The sequence below is a fragment of the Lutra lutra genome, chromosome 4 (assembly GCF_902655055.1).
Source record: "Lutra lutra chromosome 4, mLutLut1.2, whole genome shotgun sequence".
Taxonomy (NCBI): Eukaryota; Metazoa; Chordata; class Mammalia; order Carnivora; family Mustelidae; genus Lutra; species Lutra lutra.
Window position 1 is genome coordinate 9,309,793 of NC_062281.1, and position 20,392 is coordinate 9,330,184.

Genomic DNA, 20,392 nt, shown 5'->3' on the forward strand with positions numbered 1-20,392 from the left:
CAAATTACTCTTCCTTATTAGGAAGAATGTACCACTCACAGTATGGTCAACTTCACAGAATTCAAGGTATGACTTTATTAATTCTAAAGCTTTGAAAATTTACACACCAATTTATCACAACAGCTTAGTACTACAGTGAAAGAAAAAGAGCCATCTGATTTGACCAAGGGGAGATACATGCAGTCAGGCTCCAGACTAATTTCCCTCTCTCTTCAACTTCCTAGTATTTGTGTGGATCGCCATTCTTCCGAGATGTGAATGCTTACTCTTCCTGTGTTTATATTCTCAGTTTGTTGCTAAATAATTTTTACTATTCCTATTTTATTTTTAACTAAAAATGCTTGTTGTAAAAAAATGAAAAGATACTTAAAAAGTGGTGCTAACATTTTAATTTTTACAATCAAAAAGATTTTTTTAAAACAAGTATTTATACTATCTCTACAGTTAATCTTCCACTGAGAACACTAAGCTTCAAAGAGACTAAAACTCTTATTCAACCAAAATGGGTAATACATTTAATTCTTAGTCCATAAAACTAAAAACTACTTCACAACATCAAATGCATTTACTTCCCAGGTTTCATTAACAAAAGTCAATCATGGGCGCCTGGGTGGCTCAGTGGGTTAAGCCTCTGCCTTCAGCTCAGGTCATGATCTCAGGGTCCTGGGATCGAGGCCCGCATCGGGCTCTCTGTTCAGCAGGGAGCCTGCTTCCCTCTCTCTCTCTCTCTGCCTGCCTCTCTCTCTACTTGTGATCTCTCTCTGTCAAATAAATAAATAAAATCTTTAAAAAAAAAAAAAAAAGTCAATCATTAGGCGATACAGGTTGATGGCTGCTCAGTCTTGAAAATATATGAAGACAATAAGCCATTAAAAATAAACCAACAAACAAAATCTGTTTCGTTATGTCCCCATGATTAAAATGAACTAAAACTATCATGCGATTGCACCTAAAACATTCACCCAATTTTCTATTGAATACCTTGCTACATGTTCAAGAAGCATGCTAAGCACTCATGAGACAATTCCTAAGAGATGCTGCCTGAAAGACCCCAAAAATGCATTGGCCCTGCTCCTGCCTAGAAGAAACGCCTTTGCTCCTGCCTGGAAGATGACCAGCATATAGCTTTTTCAGTATTTAAACTGTGCCCCCAGTACATATCTTATTAGAAAGTGAATTAAGACATGGGGTGTCTCGGTGGCTCAGTCGGTTAAGTGTTTGCCTTCGGTGGGATCCAGCCCCACATCCTGGAATCCAGGATCCGGCTGGAACCCAGCATCTGGTTCCCTGCTCAACAGGGAGTTTGCTTCTCCCTCTACCTCTCCCCCTCACTGCTCATGATCTCTCTCTCACTCACTCTCAAATAAAAAAAAATCTTTAAAACAAAACAAAACAAAAATAAAAACCACAGTTGTGAAATACAGGTTTAGGTCTCTAATTTGTAAAACAAAACAAAACAAACCAGATAAACCAGTACTGTCCAATCCCAGGTATACTTAGAGCCATGTTTTTTGTTGTTACCTATAAGGAACTGAAAGGCAAATAAAATTAACTTTAAGACAGTGTGACAGAAGAGGCAGTGGAGGAATACACAAAATACCTTGGAAGAAAACAAAAGATTAATCTTGACTTAAGAGAAAGGCTACTAGAAGGCTTCAGGAAACATAACAGATGAGGTGAGCACTGCAGCAGGAATCTTCAAGGCCAAGGGCAGAAGGAAAGGAGTCAATGGGCACCGCCAGGAAGAGGAATACCATCAGACAAAGCCATGGCAATCAGAGTGTAAGAGAACAGGCACAGGGGCAAGAACAGTCTGAGTAAGTCAAAGGGCTACAGCTAAACTGAGCCTTGAGACTGACACTAAGTATTAGAGAAAAAAAGCACCTCGCCGACGAAATGGACAGTAAGCAACAAAGCAGAAAGAGAAACAAAAATATAGCCGAACTAGCAAAGTGCCAAATTCAGAGAGATCATACCTGTATGGTCTTATGAAGACAGAGTGCTTAATTCTCTGTTCCACATTGTGAGGAAATTTTTAAGTTGTTAGAGAAATGCTGAAAAATGCCAGGGGTAAATTCCATCCCCACCTCTTTTCTCTCTTTTTTTCCCCCACCTTTTTTCTGAACAGAAAACTGGGAGAGATTCATATTGTAGCTCTTAAAAGTACAATCAGATAATTTTTTTAAAGTTCCTGATCAGATGACTTGTTAATCATGGAATCACTGCATTTGTGTCATTAAAGAATTCTCCCATTATACTGCCCTTCTATTTTTAAACAGGTAAGATCCACTATTAAAATTAACTGGTGTGATCATTCCATGAATTAGAATTAATGATCTGCTTCAAAGCTCCCTGTAGACAACAGAGCAGTACACAATTAAGAAATCAGATTGAGTTCAGAATCACTCTGCATTACGGTTATACGAAATTCTAAGTCAGTCACTCAATTCTCTAAGTTCTGAATTCCTCAACTGTGAAATAGAAGTATCAGTCTATAGCTGTGTCAAAGGATTTGCTATGAAAACCCAATTAAATAATGTATGCAAAAAAATTTTTATAAATAGTAGAGGACCTTAAGAGCAAATCTTTAATATTAGTGAGTATTACATCAGCACACTTGCAAAAAGAAAAAGTAGGACAGAAAAAGCTACAGAAAGTTTAGAGAAGAATATATATATATATATATATACTGCATCAATTTTTCCTTTGCTAATTTAGTAAAAGAAATTTACTGTGTATCTTTACAAAGGAATTCTCAAAGTACTCAAAATTTCTAAGATACATGCAAAGTTGGATTCTCTCAGCACTACCCACACAACACCTGACTTAGTATATTCCCTACATGAAAACAAGTCAAAAACTTTTTGGGAAAAAAAAGACACTTATAAAATGAGGCCATTTTATAAAAAAACAATTCTACCAATATTTTAGTGTGCTAGTATTAAAAATTATGAAGAAAAACGTAAATTAAAAGAAATAATAGTGTTACTCAGGGTGCCTGAGTGGTTCAGTTGGTTAAGCTTCTGACTCCTGATTTCAGCCCAGGTAGTAATCTCAGGGCTGTGAAATCGAGCCCTGTGTCCGCTACCACTAACCCCCCACTCCCCCCCCCCCACCAACCTGGCCTGTGCACACTCTCATGTTCTCTCTCTCTCTCAAAAAAAAAAAAAAAAAAAAAAAAAAAAAATGCAATGTTACCCCTATTTTCTTTCAGTAGTTTATATTTTGGATGTAACTACTTACTAAAAGTAAACACCCAATACATCCCATAAATTTTTTGACTTGTAATTTTACCAAAATTTGCTTGGTATCCCACTTTGGAAAAAAATGAAGTTTTAGGCTTAGTGCCATCTCACCAACATTTGAATAACCAGAATAAAAGAAAAGCTTTAAAGCAAAAAAAAAAAAAAAAAAAAAAAAAGAAAGAGAGAGAATTTTAATTAAAGATGTATATTAAACTAAGTTCCCAATGTTTTAATCAATCTCTCTATGCAGTAACCAAGAAATCACACCACTGAATGCTCAAAGGAACATTTTATTTATACGTACAGGTAGGAAGACACAAAGCAATTTCCTGATCAAAAGCAATTCCATTTTAAATTGCATTTCCATATTAATTGGGGAAGAAAATTCTGCTAGCTGATGACTGCAAAACTAAATTTTTGAAAACCAGGTGATTTAAAACAATCAAACTTCTCGGAATTTATCAGGAATCATTTTTTTTTTTAAATGTGGTGATATACATTTGTATACATTTGGCTGGAGCTGACCAGACGATTTCAACACATTTCAGAATGATACTTTTCACTGCACAGTATGGAACAAATATGTAGCATATATCCATATTAGACATTTTCATAGATTACTTTCATTTCTTAAAAATTAATTGTAGGTCCAGGTGCTGAAAATCCCAAATAACAGCAGAACATAAAAGAAAATCTTTTAAATTTCTACTGGCACCTTTTCTTTCCAGTCTTTCAGGAAACATATTCAACCAATGGAATCATGGTTTTAACTTCATCCCAGATTCTCCTTTAAATGCTTACCGTTCTTTCTTGCTTTGAGCAGTGACAAAGCATGTAACAGACTGCTTACGTCCATGACTCAGAAAGCCCTACCTGAAACAGCCTAGAGTGTCAGGTAAGCGCCTTTTAAAAGAAGATTAATGACTATGATTTATAAAAGGAAAGAAGAAGATAAGAAACTCAATATAAAATTTATATTAAAAATTAACTTTCTAAATGATACTATATACCAGGAAAAACAAGATGAAATTAAAAAAAGGCACTTACCTCACTTCCCATAGACTGGTTACACGATCCAGCTGGGTCGATAGGACAACACCAGCTTAGTGGATGCTGGGATTTCACCTGGAACAGAAACTAGTGACCTATAACTTTAGCAGGTCTAAAGCCAAAGAAGCAAAAATCAAGTGTATAAATTTATTTTACATTCTAAGCTTCTTTTTCTTGCTGCTATTTGGGGCTATCAGCACATAATCCTACAATTAGTTCACTTTAAAATATATATATATAAAAACTTTTTTTGATTGTCACCATTCAAGAAGACATCCCTTTGGGTAGCTAGGAATGCTGAGCACCCTTACCTGCCCCTTAGCATCCTCGGGCATGGCCTTAATGTGCATTCTTTTTAAACAACGAATTACTCCATCATAAAACTGAACTGTGAATGTTCCTGAAACAGGAGCAAGTCATAATCATTAGAAAATACAACTAAATTTTACAGCAACACTTGAAATCTAACCAGTAATGCCCTGACAGAAGTATATACACTGTAACTGCAGTAACTGCAAACACACACCCGTTAAGAACTCCATCAAGTTGGTTAAAGTTATTTTCCCTTTCCCCTAATAAAATCATTATTTACAAAGAAATCCCAAGGAATTATCTATCTATAGGAATTATCCTTTGCTCTCTTTGGAAGTTTCTTTTTAGAGAGAAAGAACCGATAGACCAAAAAAAGTCATTTACTCAAGGAAAGATTATTCTGTTCACAGTATTAACAAACTAGCAATTAAGAATCAGATCCACAAGCTTCTAAGTTAGAAAATACAGGCCATCTAGATGACACTGTTGCTCTGCAGATCAGAACACTGAATTCCAAGGAGGCTGAAGGCTCTGTCCACAGCAGTCCACCAAGCAGCAGCACAGCCATAACTACATCCCCATGCCTTTCCCACACACTCATTCTGCGTTTAGGGCTTGAGACCGTGTTCTCACAACAATCACAAAGTATATTCACTTTTGGTTACAGAGACCATGTTCTCAAGTCAACACAAGTCAGTACTACCACAAAACATATAAATTACACAGATTTTATACTTAAGAAATTTCAATAATTTTCTATCATTTCTGTACAAATGAGGGCTGAGAGCCACTTTAAGGAAACAGATACTAGACCTTTACAAAAGAAGTATAAACAGTAAGTGTGGTAATTATGATTGGCTTAGAAGTTGGCACCAAAGCCAGATATAGATGTATAAAGATTTTCCTTAATTTTGCAATTTGAACATCATAGGATTTCATCTTTTCTATAATTAGCATAATTCACAGTATTACAGATATAAAGATCTAGACCCAAGTTACGGAAAAAAAACTGACCCACTAAGTAGCAAGGATATAAAAACTGGTAAAATTTTGAGAATACCAAACCATACATACACCTTATACTACCATCATTCCTGTAACTGTCCTCTTCCTTCTTCAATAATGGCCTTCCAGAGGAGAGCAGGTGCCACACTATGTCAACCGGACACTCATCCCTCCCCACTGTTGATCACACTGTTTCTGCTCTTGTGATGCCTTTCTCCTTTCCTCTCTCCAACCTATTCTTCAAGGACCAGCTCTTCAAATCCCACCCATAATATGAACACTTCCCTGTGCCTTCCAGTTTACAGATCTGTCCTTCCTCTTCAATTTCTCTAAGACATATTTCAAACACCTTAATGTCTATTTTTGTTCATTTTGTTTAGCTCCTACAGTGAACAGAAGGCCTCTTGAAGGCATCCTTTGCATTGTTTTTCTTTGGCAGCATGGGCATGGTAAGCAGGTTCATCCACCTTGTGGAGCATACAGAAATCACAAGACAAATACCTCCAATGGAGACTTTTTAAAAAGAAATTACATCTATCAATATTTCACTAAGGGCTTACTTAAACTCCTCCTGAAATGGCAGAGACTGCAGTTAAGTGTCTTCGTTCTTCCACCAGTGCAATTTTAATTTTATTTTCTATGCCCATGGACAAACGGGATAGGATAAAATATGGGGGCTTTGCTTCTGAGTGCACTGCAAGTGTATGTACACACGGACTTGTAATATGCTACACTCCCAAAGAGCTTTAAGCATGGAAGCAAGTGACCTGCAAACCTAATAATGGAGACGCTCCTCAAGTCTTCCGGAAGTGACTAGTGGTAGGCAGTAAAATCATAGCCAGAACTCTTATTTCAATTCCTTAAAACAATACATTGGAATAGGCCTTTGCAAAGTTATGTCATAATTTCAAGCTAAACAACAATGATTTACTTTTCCACACCTAACATTCTTTATCTCTTTAAATGTTTTCCCCTTTTATCTCCTCTTACCTCCCATTTTTTCTCATTTGTTACTTTAAATCTCCTCAGCTTAAATACCTTCCACAGTTCTTGCCCATCATCTCCAAATAAAATTCAAATTCTGCAACAAGACATCGCATACACAGATCTTTGCTTCTCTCTTCCACCTCTTCTGATATTCTATTCCCTTTAAAGGGCTCTTTCACTCCAGTCACATCAAAGTCTTGCAATTCCTAAAAAGTGACAGGCCTCTCTTCTGCTCTCCTGCAATATACCACTTCTCCTGTCTGAAAAAGCCTTTCATTCCTTCTTTATCTAGCTGACTCGTCTGTCTTTCAGGTTTAAAGGAAGCATCACCTTACTTAGATTAAATGCTCCTCTTGCAAAGAAGCTGCCACTCAATGTGTTTCTTCAGTGAAAAGAATGAATGAGTGGTCAAGTTTAAAAAATAATCATTATAGAAAACTAATGTATTACTGACTTGAAAAATATACTTGTAAACTATTTTATAGCTTTTTAAAGAAATTTAAAAAATAAAATATTTAAGTATATTTCTAATACTAATTTAAATACTAATTCTCAAGCCTTTCCAAATTAATCAGTCTAGAAGTTCTGTTTTTTTTTTTTTTTCTTCAATACATTACTGTCCCAACAGAAGTATTCACCTTCTGCAACACTAACACACCTGATTTCTGTGTTATTGTCAACATTTCTGATCAGTTCAGTAATTTTTGCTCAATATCAGCATTAGATACCACAAAGGCTATTAGGAAACTTAACAGTCCCAATTTTATTTGTAGAAATAAAGAAAATGGGCAGGGGAAAGATCCAATAAAGGAAATCCTCAAACTAATAAATTTTCACACTCCTTCCTCAGAAAACACTATACTATATTTTACTTCCAAGGTAACCTGATTTGAATTTCCTTTTATCTTTAATCTTCCCTCACATTCTGGTTGAGGCGCTCATAAAAATAACTTGGCCCACAAACAGAAACAGAAATAAAGAAGAAGAGAATAAGAAATAAAATGCATACAATGTAAACCTGTGAACTGAATGCTGCACAATTTTAACCAACTATCTACCACTCCTAATTTAAAATTTATTTTGGCAGTAGATTAGGTGTCATGTTACCCTATATACTGCAAATAAAATACTCCCAAAAAAGAATATTAGAAGGAAAGTAAAGTCTGAAACAAAGAGAAGTAACAACCATATGTAACAATTACACACATTAATTAAAATTAGAAATCCAGTTAAATTTTACTATTAATCCCACTGTAAATCTCAGATCACCTCAAATACATACCTTCTTTGTTAATTGCTTCAATCTTGGCAGGGTAATAGCGACAGTCTGTCCAGCGAGCCAGAACTTCTTCTCCAGCTTTAAAATCCTATTTTAAACAACTTTTGAGATCAATACCATGTATAATAAATAAGCATTTCCTTTATAAAATTAAGCTTTTGTAATATTTAACAGAATTCCTTTTGAAATGTATTATATGGCTACCAAATGGAAAAGCTGCTACTTACAAAGAAATCTTCCTCATCTTTTAACCCTTCTTTTCTTAATGCAGGTCTCTCCAGTGGTCGCAACCTATTGCTATCCCAGTAAATCCATTCATCATAACGGTGACTCCAACGCTCAAAATGGACCAACATCTTGCCCTCCTCATAGTCGATTTTTTCAATTCGTGATGGATACCTCCAAAATAAAAAGCAGCTTCATATCAAAAGAAAATTCTTACATTTGTTTACACAAAGGATTTTTTAAAAAAAAAAAAGGATAATTTAACTGAAATATTGCTTACCATAAAAACCATAAACAGAACAATATGGGTCCAGATTTTTAAACTACTGAACCAACAAAGTTTGCTTTGTTATTTTTGTTGCTTTTTTTTTTTTTTTAAATGATTGGTCTCAATACCTAGTGAAATAAATATTTCAATACACTCCCAGTGGAAATATAAATTACTTGCACTGTTTTGGTAAGTAATTCGAAAATACGCTTCAGGAGCCTTAAACATATTCCTACTTTTTGACTCAAGCATTACAATTCTGGAACTATATATACAAAATATTTATAATAACAAAGAAAATAGAAACCATCTAAAAATATACTTAGAAAAACTGAAGACTATCTATAGCTACACAAACATTGGTATATCCTCTGAATGATATGTTATATAGTCTTTAAATGTGGTATTTACAAAAAATTTACATGGGAAAATGTAAAAAAGTAGCAGCACTGTGTTTAGTAAAATTATAAGTATGTAAAACGAATTTGTCAGCAAAAAATACCAACATGCACATTTGTCTCTTTATGGCACAAAACCACTTTTTTTTCTATTTCTGTGTACTTTTTGATATTTTATAATGCACATCAATGATAGTAGGGAAAGCTCAGTTAAACTTCAAATTCTAAAATATAAAAATAACATCACATTGTTCTGTCTTTATGTGTGATGATTCTCCTACAATAAATTCTAAAATAGAAATTAGTTAACTTGAAACTTTCAACGTGGAAAATTGCCTTATCGTTCCTAATGTACCATATTAAATGTTCACAGATGACTCAAAAATTTTTCAAAAGTATCATTAAATAACCTTAAGAATTCAATAGCAGCACATGGTAGATGATTCAGCCATAATATTTCATATTTTTGCGAGTTTTTGATAAATCAGGAATTTTTCTTCCCCCTATGGAGAACTGGTTTTCACCATAAAGTATGACAGATCTTACATGACTCTGAAATTTGGGAACCGATTACTACAGGCTTTAAACATCGCTCATGCTATTCAAGGCTTCTTAAACATTTCAAAGGCCCCAAGTCCTTCTTTGGTGTACCTTCTTTCCCTACTTTGGCTTAATGATACTCAACTACTTGGGACTTGCTCAAAAACACCAAGCTCTGTCAAACACTTGTGCATTTGTGCACCGTTCTTTCTGCCTAGCCCTAAACTGCCTTCCCCACTATTCCATTTCCACTACTCATTCCAGGCTTGGAGTGTGTAATCCCATGTGTAAAGACCTCCCAGCTCTCTGCCTCAGCTGCTCTCACTGCACCCACTTGGCCAATAACGATTTCAGTGCAGGTTCCTAAACTGTATGCTGCATAGCATTTATAGCCCTTGCAATGTTAAGACCCATGACGCACAAAAGGGTCTGGTGGTTAAATAACTTGGGAAAATACTAGAGAACAAGCTACATTGTTTTCTTTAGAAGTTTCTTGGCCCTGTCAACGTGGAGATAAAACATTTACCATTACCGAAGTAAAAGAAATAGCTGATCCTTTTATCACAAAACTTTTAACATTTCTCGTGTTAGCAGAGATGTAAGGGACAAGATTTTAGAAGATACCTCCTGACCAGTTAGCTTTAAGGAATAAGAGAGTTATGTCTATCCTTGTATCCCCCAACATCTAGTCCAATGACAAGACATACACCAGCCACTCGCAAATTACTCGGGATGAACAACAAGTGATGTTAAAGACAATCTGTACAGATCTTCAGAACTGAGAAGGCTGTCAATGTTCTAACCTTAAGTTAGAACTTAGTCTTCTTAGTCTTTCTGGGGGGAATGACTATGGATGAAGAAACATTTTGTTAAAGAAAAGCATACACAACACAAGAAAACCCAGGGAATTAACATACTCCCCCAGGGGAACATGCCAACCTCACCCACTGAGAATCAATGCTCTAATGACTGCCTTTTGCAATGTTGCTCTCATTGTATGTTTTCGCTCCTCCAGTTCTTAAAACATAAAAACTGCCACTAGCACTGAGGGAAGCCTAGAGGTAAGAATGCCCTTTAGTTTATTTTCCAGTATTCACCAGCCACTTCAGCATTGTAAGAAGATTTTCTATCAATTATAAAAATGGACAAATTTCTATTTCCACATGTTTATTATCACATCTTTTTATTTTTGAACAAACGTTAGGGGTTTAATCTCTAGGTTCCTTCAATTCTAAATGTAAACAATTCCAAATATTTAAAACACTTCTCTAAATAAGAATGGTCCACAGTAACAGAGTTAAACACAACTTTATTTCCATAACTTGACTGAATTTGGCAAAGAGTTAGAATCCAAGTAAGTTCAAATCATTTAAATCTGGGTTGCATTTTTAAGTGACTTAGAGTTTTCCTAAAATATTTCAAATTCCTTTCACTGTCAGGATGCCTGATATAACAACCAGACTAAAAATTGTATTTTGGGGAACTGCTTCAGGATAATTTATAGCATATTATATACTCTTTACATAAATATCTAGAGAATGACAGGTAAACTTCGGATGAAGGCCAAGAATTAAGTAACACAAATACCCAAGATTATCTTTTTCCTTTCAACATTTACTAACCAAATTTTAAATCTTAAATAAAAGTGCCATAAATATTACCATTATCAAGAATGACTAAGTTTCTGTTCATTCATTCCATATAAATTTGGGCATCTAATAAGACTAAAGCACTTGCTAGGTACTATTGCTGTAGAAAAGGAAACATAATTAACTCCTACCTACCTTCAAGGAGTTTAGCTTAAAGTCAGATAAGGAGAGAACAAATTCAGAACATTTACATGTATGTTAGTTCTTTCCTTACTCTTTAGTTAGTTTAGTTAGTTAGTTTAGTTAGTTTAGTTAGTTCTTTCCTTCCTCTATGTTCTTTCCTTACTCAGTGTCAACTGCTCTTTATATACCTTATCTCCTTGGATCCTGGTAACCATCCAAGGTATAGATAACACAATCCAAGAATACACATGGTAGGGTAATCACAGCCAAAAACAACGGGCACAAAAGCCTACAGGAGAAATGGGATAATGCCTATATCAAAGTAATTATATCATATATGGTGCACTAGTAAGTATATACAAAAATTTTACATAAGATGATATTAGTAATAGTTCAGAGAAAATTGATGAATTCACGGACTATTCCTGGGAGACATTATCTACGTTGATCTTGGTTAGGACTTCTTGGATTTAGACTTAATGAACAAGGTACAAAAAAAGGTAAAGTGTACACACTTTCAGTTAGTCAATCAACGTTCATTTACTTAAAACCAATGTTAGGCAATCAGCCATATAATGTGGATTCAGACAGAAGCAGAATGAGGTTTCTGTCCTTAAGAAACTCTTGATCAAAGATGGGAGGGGCAGTTTGAGGAAACCATTCCCTCTGGCTAGACAACAAAATAGGCAGTAGTGTGAACAAAGGAGAACAGTGCAACATCAGACCGGACTCATTAGCTAGGTAAAATGAAGGCCTTTGCAATAATAAACTGATGAAATGCCCTGTCATTCTACAAATAGGAAATCCCTTACTTTGGTCTTCACTGACACTCAGGGAAAAAAAAAAAAAAAAAACCCTAACATCAAAATCTTTGTTATTACATGTAAAATGCACAAAATGGCAACTTAACATATAATCTGATTTAGTGAAAGGATTTCCCTGTTCTAGCAAATGGTCCATAATAACAATGCCTTGATACACACAGTGAATGACAATACTATTGAATGAATGTATTCACAAATGCCTCTCTAACTTGCCCTATAGCAGCAGCATTTTGATGCACAATTTATATTTTATTATAATTGAGTATGAATGGAATGTAAAATTTTTCTTACTGAATTTGAAAGATATAGTGATAATGGCTTTTTGTCATCTTTCAACCTTTTAAGATTTTATTTATTTATCTAAGAGAATGAGAGAGAGAGAGAGAGAGAGAGAGCGACCATGAGAAGGGGGAAGATCAGAGGTAGTGAAGCAGACTCCCCGCGAGCAGGAAGCCTGATGCAAGACTCAATCCCAGGACTCCAGGATCATGACCTAAGCCGAGGGCAGTTGCTTAGGCAACTGAACTACCCAGGCACCCCATTTTTGTCATCTTTTTAAAGCTAAATCATGGAAAACTGTTAGAGTAGAGAAGAATGATTAGGCTGAGTCCCAGACATTATGACTGACTTGGGAAAAGATCTGAGAAGTGGGAGACTGGGGTTAAAACAGTTAAAACAGTTAAAACAATGAGGGATAAGAAGAAAAGGAAACACTGTGCTTGGCATTTCTTAAGGGTTCAAAAGAAAGAGATGGAAAATACGATTCCTCAGTGTGAGAATTCTGGATGGAGCTTTCTTACCTCTTATCATCTCTTTTTTTTTTTTTTTAAAAGATTTTATTTATTTATTTGACAGAGAGAGATCACAGGTAGGCAGAGGCAGACGGAGAGAGAGAGAGAGGGAGAAGCAGGCTCCCTGCTGAGCAGAGAGCCCGATGCGGGGCTCGATCCCAGGACCCTGAGATCATGACCTGAGCCGAAGGCAGAGGCTTAACCCACTGAGCCACCCAGGCGCCCCCCCTCTTATCATCTCTTACTGCAAAATATCATAGTATGTTCACTATCAACCTTTCCTACTATAATCCCCATCTGAAACGCATGCATTCCTTAACTGACACTCACTTGTGGGGAAAACAAGGGATTGCCTTCATTGCTCTAGGTCTGCCTCGGTCTAGTGTCTTTTACACTTGATTCCAAGCAAGTTTAACAAGCAAACCTAACAAGAAATATGATCCACCCTAAAACTGGTTATTAGACTTAATGGAAACAAATAGCATTCAGAAATATTGAGAAGATTTTACAATGACTTCTGCTGAATTTCACAGAATTTTCATACATGCAACTCTACCATCATGATCTGTCAATTGATTCCTCAGGGTCTTTTCTGAATTAGTGTAGTCAAAGTCCTGTAATGTCAAGTTAAACTGTGGCTATAATTACTGAGTAGAACAAATTCAATACCAAGAATAAAAATTATTTTCATCCTCTCTGAACTCTTTTTTTTTTTTAATTTATTTATTTGACAGACAGAGATCACAAGTAGGCAGAGAGGCAGGCAAAGAGAGAGAGAGGGGGAAGCAGGCTCCCCACGGAGCAGAGAGCCTGATGCAGGGCTCGATCCCAGGACCCTGAGATCATGACCCGAGCTGAAGGCAGAGGCTTTAACCCACTGAGACACCCAGGCGCTCCCCCTTCTCTGAACTCTTAATAATGCTTTATTGACTCATCTGAGAATACCAGCATTTTAACACTGTTACTGGTTATCTCCCACTTGTAAAAGACTGTTCAGAGTAGCAATATCTATGGATTCTGGACCAAATCCACTAACCCACTGAGAACCAAATACTGACCAAAGAGGATGGTTATACACTGAATACATTGCATTAGTTCCCTACAGTATCATCTCTTGAGTGTTGTCAAAACACAAAGAAAACATAAGAAATCTAAGTTGGGAATTACCATTACAGATGAATTGCTGTACTAGCTCACCTGTTTTACATGGGCAGGTCCTGATTCTCTGACTACATCAAGAGATCACAATGCCCTGAGGCTGTATGCAAAATGCTATATTTCATGTAGCTGCAAACCAGTATTCTCTTGAAGTGGGAGATCCCAATTTTAATCAGAATTTTAAAGGGGTCCATGATTAAAAAAAAAAATCTTTCTGGAAAGCAAAATTATCTATTAACACTCATAATACAGGTGTTCCACTATCCTTGGAAGGAAAAAAAAATGGGCATGCAGCTATTAATAAAAATTATACTCAATGTATTAACAGTAAAGCAATTAAACATTATTTGAACTCATTCTGATCTGTCATCTAGTTTGATATATCCAGACTTTTACCATGAGGAAATGACAAGAGAAACTCCTTAACACAATTATGGCCTCCTGCACTTAAGCCACCAGATGGAGTTTTTTTTGTTTTTGTTTTTTTTTTTGTCTAAACTCCTTATTTTTTTTTTTTTTAAGATTTTATCTATTTATTTGACAGAGAGATAGATCACAAGTAGGCAGAGAGGCAGTCAGAGAGAGAGGAGGAAGCAGGCTCCCCACTGAGCAGAGAGCCCGATGCGGGCCTCGATCCCAGGACCCTGGGATCACGACCTGAGCCGAAAGCAGAGGGTTTAATCCACTGAGCCACCCAGGCACCCCCAGATGGAGTTCTTAACTACTCATTGATAGGTAACAATCCACTGAACAGGCCAGACATTATTAATGTCCTAAAGGCCACTGGAATTCACTCTAAGAAATAAATGCCACATTAATCAAAAAGGCAAAATACTTTACTTTTTTTTTTTTTTTTTTTAAGATTTATCTATTTATTTGAGAGAGAGAACAAGCGAAGGTGCAGGATAGAGGGAGAGAGAAAATTATAAACAGACTCCCCACTGAGCACAGAGCTGATGCAGGGCTCAATCTCACAATCCTGGCATCATGACCTAAGCCAAAATCAAGAGTCTGACGCTTAACCAACTGAGCCACCTTGGTGCCCCCCACCCCAACAAAAAGGCAGTGTATTTTAAAAACATGCCCCAACAGTTATTCAAATTGTGTATTTTAAATAATAGTCATTTGTTTATACTGATAGGATAATAAAATTTCTAAGATACGTAAGTTTAAAAATTGACAGTTCCTCATTCATTTCATTTAACCCAATAAACACTGAGTCTCTAATTCACTATGTGCCAAACACTGAAGTAGGAATAAAGCTACAAATAAAAATATTATTCCAATCAATAAACTCAAATTCAGGAAGGAGGGGAGGGAAGAATCAAATAAGGGAACACAATTACCATACAATGTTAGTCAAATAGTAAAGCTATGTTACAGTCAAATAGCAAAGATATATAGTACAAAGAATACCTAAATTAGATGTTCTCCGAACTAAAAAAAGTGAAACACACTTGAAATCTGATTTATACATAATCCAAATGTTAATGTCAACAGAAATTTAGGGAGTCAAGATTAACAACTCAAAACAGTTCTGTGGATAAGGACTTCACAAGCAAGAAATGTGTGTCATAAAAAAATGGCTAAAACACATTAGGAGAACTAGAAATACAGAACTCCCTCACATACAAATGTCAGGAGGAGGATTATTTGCCAAATAATAAAATTAATGTAGAATGTAATCCAAACTTAATATTCTTATGACATAGTAACCTTTTAAAATTTTAGCTTCCTGAAAGCAATTTCAATTTATAGTACGCTTTGTAATTTTCACCAAAACATTCTCTTCAACCATTCAACTCACTGATTAAACTACAAGAACAATGTCACCTAGTATTAGAGTATTTTTAGACGAAGTGCTTTTAGGTACTACATGCTAAGTTGTTTCACACTTGAAGAACAACACATGAAAACAACTCTTATGATTAATTCAAATCTGACATTCCCAAATGGAAGTAAAAGAATCTAGACTTTCCAGAACATTCAGATAATAGCTTGTATGTCAAAAATCACATCTTCTCCAACACTGAATTCAAAGAGTCCCATGACATCATCCCTCACATCCTCTTTTCAGAGGCGTCCACCCCCAGGACACATGTCCAGTATAAGCTGCCAGACCACCCCGCTGCCTATCTGTCCACAACCTTTAGAGCAAAGAACAGGTAAGATCCGAGTTAGCCACACTGACTTCCTTTAGAACCTTGATGCCACCACCATTCAAATAATGGTTTCCTTTCAGATCCCTGGATTAAAACTCCTACTGCTGTCTACCTCCCTAGCACCTCAATCTCCTGCCATCCCTACATTCATTCACAGTCAGTTCTAACCAAAGTGCCTACACCTACTTTCTACTCATTACCATCTCCCACCGCAAGACTCAATTAGACTATCAAGAATTCCTTTCCTACTCTACCCCAAAAAATGCCACCAAAAATACTTCTGGTATTGTACTAGAAGTTTGTATATTTCATATACTTTGTTCAAATCAATAGGACCAAATTCTTCATTACTTAATTTTGTCACAAAACTCAAAACTAGCAGGTTGATGTCCACTTAGTTCCTATTTCTTAATGTTTAGCATTAAAAAATTATTTTACTACTACAGGTAGTTATAGGTGTTTATATACCTACTGATTCAAGTTTTAAGGATTTACATTCACTCCTCTCCCAAGCAGACTCCTCTCTACATAAAATAACCAATATTCATGCTATTTTTTTCATTAAAGCTAACATTTATTAAGTGCCTCTGCTGTGGCAAAAACCACGGTAAGATTTTAATAATCACTCATCTTGCTTAATCCTCAAAGAACCTTTCTGAGTTAGGTACTATTACTGCTTCCAGTTATTAGAGAAAGGTCACAGAGGCTCTGAACCGTTAAGTAACTTGCTCAAGTAAAAACAGATATTTAAGCAGATCTCTGAACTGTGAGGTTTGTCTGTCTTTAAAGACTGTGCAATATATATTCGGCATCTTGCCAACTGATGATTTTCAACTCCTATCACACTTACTGCAGTGTTTCAAATATAGGGTGCTCTTACCAAGAGGTACTGAAAACAAAAATAAGATGGAAGTCACATTATATCCTCTTTATTTTTTCTTGAAAATTCAATTTTATATAAGTGTTTTTGATACAAAATGCCTAAAGTTGGTTTTTGTTAGCCCAAAGAGTACAGAAAACAGATATTATTATACAGAACAAAACAAAACATCCCTATGCATAGAAAGGCTCATTTTATTACTAGAACTTCTCAAAACAAAAGGTGTACTATATCTCAACTGTGCCTAAGTATGAAACACTGCATTAAAATATACGAGTCTGAGAAAACAAAGTAGTTTAACATTTACGGTGTTTCAAAATTGCTATAAATTTTAGATGCTTTTTTATTGTGTTTATCAGTCACCATACAGTACATCATTAGTTTCTGATATAGTGTTCCATGATTCATTGTTGGCATATAACATCCAGTGCTCCATGCAATCCATGCCCTCCTTAATACCTGTCACCAGGCTCACCCATCCCCCCAACCCCCATCTCCTCTAAAACCCGTTTGTTTCTGGGAGTCCACAGTCTCTCATGGTTCGTCTCCCACTCCAATTTCTCCCCCTTCATTATTCCCTTCTCCTAATGTCCTCTGTTCCACAAATAAATGAGACCATATGATAACTGCCTTTCTCTGTTTGACTTATTTTACTCGGCATAATCTCCTCCAGTCCCATCCACATTGATGCAAAAGCTGGGTATCCATCCTTTCTTACATCTGACGGAGATGTAATATTCCACTGTGTATACAGATTGTTATAATATAAACTTAAAAATTAAGATAGGAATCCAAGGGCACCTGGATGGCTCAGTTGGTTAGGCATCCAACTCTCAGTTTTGGCTCAGGTCAAGATCTTGCAGTTGTGAGATCAAGCCCTATGTGGGGTGCCATGCTGAGTGTGGAACCTGCTTAAGATTCTTTCTCTCATCTCCCTTGCCCCCCCAAACCCCAAATACAGGAATCTATAGAGTATGATTTCCTATAGAACTAAAAAAAACACTAAGTGACTTTAAAAATAATATTTACTAATCTAGTCTGACAAATATGACAAATATAATCCTATACTTAGTTTTTGCCTCCTAAGTCATAATTCACTTGCCAATATTACAGTAACCACATCTCATGATATCCCCAAAACTCTGGGTTCATTCTTTACCAACCTGCCAAAATTCAGTAAGCTCTGCTGGGTATCTTTAGGAATAAAATCACTTCATGTAAGCAGCTTATACTTTGTTACCTAACCATAATGAACTAGAACAGATTCGTTTTTAATTAAAGAGGGTTAGCTTTTTGGCAATGAAAAATCAGACTTTTAAGACACATTGAATATTAAATACCCAAATTTTCTTCAAATTCACTGCAACAATTCTCTCAAAGTTGAATTAATTATAGTTACTGAAATAACATAATACTGGCATATCAATTTCTAATAAAAAGAAAAGTTATTTTTGCTGAATAATGATCTATGGAAAGTGATAGTAGGGATAGTCAATAGTTCTTTGAAATAAAAAGTCATATAAAAGTACTAAAAACTGGGATCCTTATGAACAATAGCAAAACTAAGCTGTCTCTTCAATATCAAGTTAATTGCTTCTAAAAATATTATACTACTGATATTTAAAACTTAGTATTTTTTTTCTCACTTAAAGAATCAAAAACAAAATTAAAAACTTTTCAGCATCTGTAGATACCAGTTCTGTCTACTCAGCAAAACTAGAATTGCTAAACATTTTTCAGAGTTGGAAGCATGTGACACATGACAGCCGACCTTCAATCAAATGACAGATAAGCAAATAAAACTGTCTTCTCTTCCAATCCAACCCCTGCCATTATATAAGCGTGCGTGTGCATGCACAGACACAGAGAGCACAGCACAAGAAGACCGAGGTTCCTGGACTTTACATTACTATACATTTGTGAAGGAGGCCAGAAAATGATCAGCTTGAATGCTCAATTCAAAGGTGAGCTTGAGAAGGAGGGTTTCTAGAACAGACAGGCCAGCAATTAACCTGCCTTGCAAAAGCTAATTCCACGGAACAAGAATGACATGGGCATGCTGGACCTCTGGGCCCTTCTAAACACCAGACAGATACATATCACTAGAGAAAGTCAGGAATTAAGATAGCCTATGAACACTGAGCCCATTTACTCCCTGAAGCTGAGGTTCAAACCTCAGGGAGTCCCTATGTGTGACAACAGGTTATTGTAACGAGACCACCAGACTCACAGTCAAAAGAACCTGGCTATAAGATGATTTTTCTGACTTTTACTCCAGATGAACTGGAATAAAACAGTTAATATCTCCAAACCTCAGATCTGTCATTTCTAAACTGTAAAGATCATTCCATACATGGCAGGCTCCTTATAAAATTCAAGTGACATACTGAGTATTTCCTATATATTCTGAATCATTATAGAAGTTACAATCTCACAATAGCAATCCATAATTAATTAAAACCAGGGACAGTCTTTGTCCCACCCACAGCAACAAGGATCTAAATCCCAACTATCCAGCCATGTAGTGGTAATTACAGAAACTGGAAAAGCAAGAAAACTGAAGCACATGAAATTCATGTAGATCAGTATGCTCTATTTTACTGAAAAACAGCCAAAAAAAAAAAAAAAAAAAGATTTTGAATCAGGCATCACTTTGCCAAGTATTTACATTTTACTTCTTCCAACTAACATAAGTAAAAATAAACTATAAATTCAAAAATAATACTGGATATTTCCACTGCTATCCAACTCAAAAACTTTATCTTTGGGTTAATAATTCTGCATACTCTAGGCCAGTGGTTCTCATATGCTGTACCCAGAGCAGCAGCAGCAGCATCACCCAGAAACTTTTTAGAAAGGCAAATTACTGGGCCCACTTCACACCTACTGAATCAGAAGTTTTGGATATTGGCTTATTGCTTATGTTTAGCAAACCTTCTAGGTGAATCCCAGGAAGCTAAAGTTTGAGACTCACTCTTCTAGACTTCACCTGAATCACTTTCAAAACTACAGCATCAAAAAAAAAAACAAAAAACAAAAACTACAGCATCAGTGAACTTTGCAAAAGAATCAATCAATGAATTGTTACCACATGGGAAGTTAGGGAGTTAAAGCATCTGACTAGTTACATATACTTTTCTAAGCCAAGTTATGACTATGTAATTTCAAAATTACACAATGGAAGTATTTAAATGAGTGGGAGAGCAGGCTGGAGAAAGGATAACCATGTGCCCCAATACCACTATACTCCAACCTTCAAAATTATTATTTTTGTTTCAAACTAGATTCACCTTTCCCTACTTTTCAACTCATTTTTTCTCAAAGTTCTTTTAGTGCCCAGCAGTTTTGAACAAACTATGTATGATTTCTACTTTTTGTCTATCTTACTTCTGCCTCAAGTCTATGTTATTTACCCATCCAAAAGTGAGATTTAAAAAATCCATCCTCCCTCAATACACAGAAAGTAGGTAAGAGAAATCTGAGTTTCTAATTCAAG

General features: G+C 35.8%; 1 protein-coding gene across 5 annotated transcripts in view; it reads right to left on the minus strand.

Annotated features, from left to right (window-relative positions):
• PHF20L1 (PHD finger protein 20 like 1) overlaps positions 1 to 20,392 on the minus strand; it is a 77,682-nt gene that overhangs the window by 48,670 nt on the left and 8,620 nt on the right. For 3 of the 5 annotated variants that reach the window (XM_047727284.1, XM_047727283.1, XM_047727282.1), the window contains exons 3-6: positions 8,106 to 8,277; positions 7,882 to 7,966; positions 4,607 to 4,695; positions 4,293 to 4,370 (exon numbers count right to left, since the gene is read on the minus strand). In XM_047727284.1, coding sequence (XP_047583240.1) covers positions 4,293 to 4,370; positions 4,607 to 4,695; positions 7,882 to 7,966; positions 8,106 to 8,277 — 424 coding nt within the window. The remainder of the gene's footprint in view (positions 1 to 4,292; positions 4,371 to 4,606; positions 4,696 to 7,881; positions 7,967 to 8,105; positions 8,278 to 20,392) is intronic. The other 2 variants (XM_047727286.1, XM_047727287.1) reach the window with 1 other exon arrangement.